At 39.5% G+C, this 5966-nt stretch overlaps 1 protein-coding gene across 1 annotated transcript; it reads left to right on the top strand.

Annotated features, from left to right (window-relative positions):
• Positions 1-400: 400 nt before the first annotated feature.
• On the top strand, positions 401-5762 carry cbln1 (cerebellin 1 precursor). Its single transcript, XM_051725041.1, has 3 exons — positions 401-1021; positions 1512-1631; positions 4650-5762. The coding sequence occupies exons 1-3, from the start codon at positions 767-769 to the stop codon at positions 4845-4847; spliced, it is 573 nt and encodes a 190-aa protein (XP_051581001.1). The 5' UTR covers positions 401-766; the 3' UTR covers positions 4848-5762.
• Positions 5763-5966: the final 204 nt, after the last annotated feature.

Raw genomic sequence — 5966 nt, 5'->3', positions numbered from 1 at the left:
AAACGCGTATAAAGTGTCCTTTTTGCAGCGATAAGTGTCCATTAGTGAGCAAAAGCAACTTTGTTAACTTCTTCCACAAGGCATTAATTAAAAACAACCTCAGCTGTCTTTCCGCGCTCTCGCAATCGGCATGGAAGAACAAATTGCGTCCTTGTGTCCGGCAGAACGATGACAAAATGACGCGCGCCTATTTTCAGAGGACTGGGGTGTCATCCCTTTCTGTCTGCTGAGTAGTCGGCGGGTCCACCTGTAAGATACTCCTTACGAGGGGTGGGACCCCATCAGCAATGTCACGAGAAGAGGCGGTCCGTGGACTCGCTTTGGAAAAGGATTGGAAAAGTAAAAACGATGTCCTGCGCTGATTGGGGGCCCGGAGGGGAGAACGAGGAGGGCGGGAGGATTTCGCTCACGAGCCTTTTGTGTTTCACTTCTAATATCTCACATATCAGTAATTGAGCGCGCGAGCAGACGGACCCCACGCGCTATGTATTCAACTGCGCGCAAGCTCGGTAACGGCCTTGATCCGCTTTCCAGCGGCTATTCCACTACGGACTGAGAGGAGACCGCTGGGAGTACTGGTAAAATTCAGAGTCAGTGAGGGGGGGAAACTGTTTTAGTCTCGACTTGAACCGTTTGGAAGGACTTCGTTTTGCAGTGAGGAGAGGTTTGATGTGACTTTGCTTTTCCGTGCACGGCAGGGGAATTGAGCGGAAAACGGTTTGTATCTTTGTGAGAAGACTGCTGTTAGGTGCAAAGTGAAGTTGGCATGATGTTGACGTTGATGCTAGGCGCAGTGTGGTTAGTGTGCCATGCATACGCACAGAATGAGACAGAACCCATCGTGCTGGAGGGGAAGTGCTTGGTCGTGTGCGACTCAAATCCCACCTCGGACCCCACCGGGACGGCTCTGGGCATATCGGTGCGTTCGGGTAGCGCCAAAATCGCTTTTTCCGTGGTGAGGAACACGAACCACGAACCGTCTGAGATGAGCAATCGAACAATGGTGATCTACTTTGATCAGGTAATCCTTCATTACAGAAAAGCAGGTGGAAGAGGAGCTTTACGCACTGTTTCTTTGTTTACTGCTACTTTTTTAGGCGTTAGTCAGTTGGGGATGGCGGGCGCTTTTAGTAACATGTCAATTAATTACGGTTACAAATGCAAACTAGATCGCGAAATCAAAGGAATATAACAGTGATCACAACATATATATGAAGTCTATTGAGATATGTCACATTTCTTTCCACTTTCATGTCGTTAAAGGTCAATTACAGGCGTATAGCTTGCAATTATATCTAATAGCCCTGAATTTCCTTTTTTTTTATTTTTTATTTATTTTATTTTTTTGGTCGTAAAACTATTCTGCATTAGCTCTTGTATAATGTAAATGCTTTGCTGGTCTACCAGCGGCGTTCGCGTTTTAATGTGAAACCTAAACAGTTAAAAGACGTAAGTAATTTGTAAGTAACATTACGTATTCCTGTCATTCTAACGTATGCACCCTTCTTCAGGTACTTGTGAACGTTGGTAGAAGTTTCGACGAGGAAAGGAGCAATTTCTTCGCCCCTCGCAAAGGGATATACAGTTTTAATTTCCACGTAGTGAAAGTGTATAACCGTCAAACGATCCAGGTAAGTGATTTGTGGTCATTCCTTATGCTCACCTGTCCCACTTTCTGTGTTTCTGTCTAAAGTGTTCTTTGGTGCGGGTGCGCAGGAGGGAAAATTATATACAGTATGTGCGAGAGTTATTAATTCACACAGCAAGACAAACACGTTGCCTATATATAGTCTTGTTTTGAGTTAACCAGGCCTTTAGATGTAAAATCTTTAGGGTCTGGTCTGGAAGGCTGTCTTTTATTCCCTCAATTAGCACGAGATTAATAACAAGCCTAAATCTGGCACGTCGACCGTTTGGCGCGTGTTCAGGACCATGGACAGAGAACGCGCGTGACAGATTCGCCTAGTGGTTTTGTTAGATGAAATTAATACCACTCTGTATTAAATACTTAAATACTTTTTTAACTTAAAATAACGATATATATATATTATTTTTATTTTTTTATTATTAATTAATTAGTTCTTTCAAGACACTACATATCTGTTTGAGTTCATCACCCACTCGAATGCTTTCGAGGATGATTTTTAATGGATGATGATTAAAAAGGCATGTCTTTGACTAATGCTGCTTTGTTTCCCAAAGGATTCCTGATTACATCCGCTCTGATCGGCGACTGAATTAGAAGCAACTAGTCAAATCACACATTTCCGTATCTCTGAGGTGCAAACATGGACTAATTGAAGACAACGAGCTGTAACACACTCACTAACAAAAACACAAACAGAACATGAAACTATACGAGCTACATAAAACCAATGCACTCTAATCCACCTAAGATCATTTAATTATGATGACACATAATAAAAACCAAGCATATAGCCTTGCTGGAGGGCCTGTTTTATTTATTTATTTTTTGAGGGTGCTTACATGAATTATATTCGTGCCTAAAACATTTATTTATACAATTGTATCAGATGCAACGCTATTGCGCAAACGAAGCAGAACAAAATAAGTGAGGGTTAAGGGGAGAATTTAAGGATTTAAGAATTTAAACAGTATATTTTAATATAAAGCCATTGTCACAATAATGATTCATTCTTAGCAAGTCCTGCACAAACAGAAAATGTATTTGTAATTTATATTGTACAGATCTCCATAATTAATATCTTTCTTATTTTTCAATACACCTTAATTTCAGTCACTTCATAAATGAATGATGTTATGCTTGGCAAAACTAACACAACTGACTATGAGTGAAGTCTTTCATATGGTTTGTTTAGCTGATACAATAAATGTTTCCTTTTTTTATTTATAAAATTTACACTTGGTACAGTGCTTTAAAGAAAAACATAAATTCCACTCCGTTGTGCTGAGGGTGAGTAGGCCTCTCTAATACAATGCAGAGCATAGGTTAAACAAACTTATACACAATCTTAAAGGCTCCGTAAATAATACAGCATCCTATACAGTATCTGTATGGATCTCATAGAATTCTTTAGAACAAGAACTGTCTGCACTGGGTGTAAATATAGCTCTTTTCTCTTTTTATTACAGTTTCTTAGAACCTAAATTTCCCAACAGTCAATCATATGTGGTGTTATACTGTACATCAACACCCCAAGGACAAGTTGATTTGACAACACTTGGCATCTGATTGGGAAATCCTTCCTTTTTAAATTCCATGCTGGTTCAGGTGTCTAATGGCCTCCGAATCTAATAATCACATTCTGTATTTTGAATTCTATTGTCAGTTTTCTTCATTACAAGTTAAAATTTCATTACAAAACTCATGAACATGATTTTCTTATTTAATTAACACATATTTTGTTAGTGTGTTTTCATATTCCTCAGCTTTGAGGATACTGACATATTGTAATAACACATGCCAAACCGAGGAGTCTAGCACAGTGCTGCACCAATTGGCAGAGAATGTTCTTTTCACATAAAACTTGAAGCAAAACAATTCAAAGGAAAAAGCATCAGACAGTCATGCATTTGAATACTTATTGAAGATATACTCCCCATATTTTGTGGAGAATAATTCTCTTGTGATGTGTAAATGTGACAGAGGGTAATTTAGGAAATTACATTCTGACTTAAAATAATGACCCTGTGAATAGAGATGACAAAGGAGAGGAAAAAACATTTTGTCTTTGTTTGTGTCCAACGTCAACCATTATATATGACTGAGACAGGCTAAGAGACTGAGAAAGAGCGAGAGGAAAAGAGGAGGTGGTCCTCCGTCACTCCACTGTGTCATTTGGACAGGAAGCTCTCTGTCGGTTTTGCTAAATGCAGCGTTAAATTGTGTAGAGACCAATTCAGTAAAGATCAATTCACATTATATACAATGGTCCATTTGTGTTTGCATGTTCCTCTTGTAGCTGAAGAAGGCCTTTTTTGGGTATGAAGTTAGAATTATAGGGCCTCAAAGCTGGAGTTTCGTGGGCTTTAGCCCTGTGTGTGTGTGTGTGTGTGTGTGTTTGTTTGATATTTGCATATTGATTGAGATAGCACTTGATTTTGTGCATCTGATGGCCATGCACAGTATTCAAAGGTGCCCTTCCAATAACCACTCACCAGCTTATTAATTACCGAGAGTAACAAATGTGGATTTCTCTATTTCTTTAGCTCAGGCATAGAATAATAGACACAAATAAACCGAAGTGCCATTTTCATTTCCCCTGGCAAAGGCCCATAAATACTTTGATCAAATTATGATTTTGTGTGGAACTGCATACATTATTGTCAAGGGGCTTGTGAGCCAGCAAAAGAAAGGGAACGAGAGTGTATACATTTATTACATACATTATTGCTGGTGAGAAGATTAAAACAGGCCCTTGTTTATAATAATTACAATATGGTCTCCCATAGTCCCTTAGGGCTTTTGTATACATGTTGTTTTATTCAGCTGAGCAGCAGGTGAATGTTATGGCTTCTCAGCTGATTCTGGGGATTCTTCAAAGCTGAGTTATTTTGCAAAATGATCCAATGGCTCACTAGAGAGAGAAAAGTAACAGAAGAATGAGTATGTCTGTGTTTGTATGCACCAATGGGATCCCTCTAATTTAAATGCTTCCATATTACAGGTGAGCCTGATGCACAATGGCTGGCCAGTTATATCTGCCTTTGCTGGGGATCAGGACGTCACACGCGAAGCAGCCAGTAACGGCGTCCTGATTCAAATGGAGAAAGGTGACCGCGCCTACCTTAAGCTGGAACGAGGCAACCTGATGGGCGGTTGGAAGTACTCCACCTTCTCTGGCTTCCTGGTCTTCCCCCTGTAGAGGAGGGGCATGTCATGGAGGGACTATTGCTCTTTAGCTCGCCAGCTTGTGTGAGATAGGAGGGATATTATGGTGGATGAGATATAGAATGATAGAGAGAATGTACAGAAAAAAATATAGAAAGAGAAAATTTGTGTGGCAGGCTCTCAGTTGCACTCACTTTGCTCTGCTGCTTGACTACAGCACTGGACAGCCAAAACTTTTTTTATTATCCTTATAATAAATGATAATTGAAATTATATGGAAAGAAAACATACAGAGGATCGTAGCCCTTCCCCCCTTATTCATTCCATCGCAATCTGCCCTCAGAAAACTTCATCTGCTTTAAGGATTGTCCTTCAGCAGCCCAGACCGCCATTTTAACAGGCCACATCTTTGTATATTCTCTTCATACATGCATACCGTGAGTCTCAAATACCATTGTCATTCCTCTTAGTAAGTCCAGTCGCCCTTCTCTGGCCTGCTCTACTGCTCCTCTATCTCACCCTTTCTTTTCTCAGAGAGGGCGTATTTGCTCTGTCATGACTGAAGGATCTCTGAATCCCCACAGAAGATTGCATACTGAAAATATACATACATACATAAAAAGTCTTAAAGTTTCTATATGATTATGATATACTCAATGCCTAAATGAATCTGGTCGAACTGTATTTCTGTATTTCAGTGTTAATACTTAGTGATTGTGTGTGGATTATCAGGCTGCTGTCCAACTACCAATGCTTCTTGTTTTTGTTTCGGTCGAAAATGTGGCTAAGATGAAACTATATCAGAAATACTATAAAGTACAAAGTTTTATTATCATTTATTGTAAGATATATGTGAATATTTAGCAGACAAAACCATCCCTTTTGATCAGTTACGTTAACTATTGCTTTTCTTTTTTCTTTAATTCAATAAAAATTAAATGGTACTTTTTATTTTTCTTAATCTGATTCTGTACTTTGAGATTTAAGATTGTAGCCTATAGATATAGAGAGATATACACAAACACAAAATCTCTTCTGACAGCAATGACACTGTTGGTGTGTCTCATTGGTTTTCTGCTCTCTCATGATGTAGATTTGCTTGACTGGCCTCTCTCTCTCTCTCTCTCTCTCTCTCTCTCTCTCTCTCTCTCTC

The sequence above is a fragment of the Myxocyprinus asiaticus genome, chromosome 18 (genome assembly GCF_019703515.2).
Source record: "Myxocyprinus asiaticus isolate MX2 ecotype Aquarium Trade chromosome 18, UBuf_Myxa_2, whole genome shotgun sequence".
NCBI lineage: Eukaryota > Metazoa > Chordata > Actinopteri > Cypriniformes > Catostomidae > Myxocyprinus > Myxocyprinus asiaticus.
This window is presented reverse-complemented; position numbering and strand designations above follow the sequence as displayed.

What these genes read in the sequence shown, in the direction of transcription:
- cbln1 (XM_051725041.1), top strand. Translation starts at nt 767, where the DNA reads ATGATGTTGACGTTGATGCTAGGCGCAGTGTGGTTAGTGTGCCATGCA. An exon ending in TGGTGATCTACTTTGATCAG is followed by an intron (nt 1,022 to 1,511) that starts GTAATCCTTCAT and finishes ACCCTTCTTCAG; the next exon opens with GTACTTGTGAACGTTGGTAG. An exon ending in ATAACCGTCAAACGATCCAG is followed by an intron (nt 1,632 to 4,649) that starts GTAAGTGATTTG and finishes TCCATATTACAG; the next exon opens with GTGAGCCTGATGCACAATGG.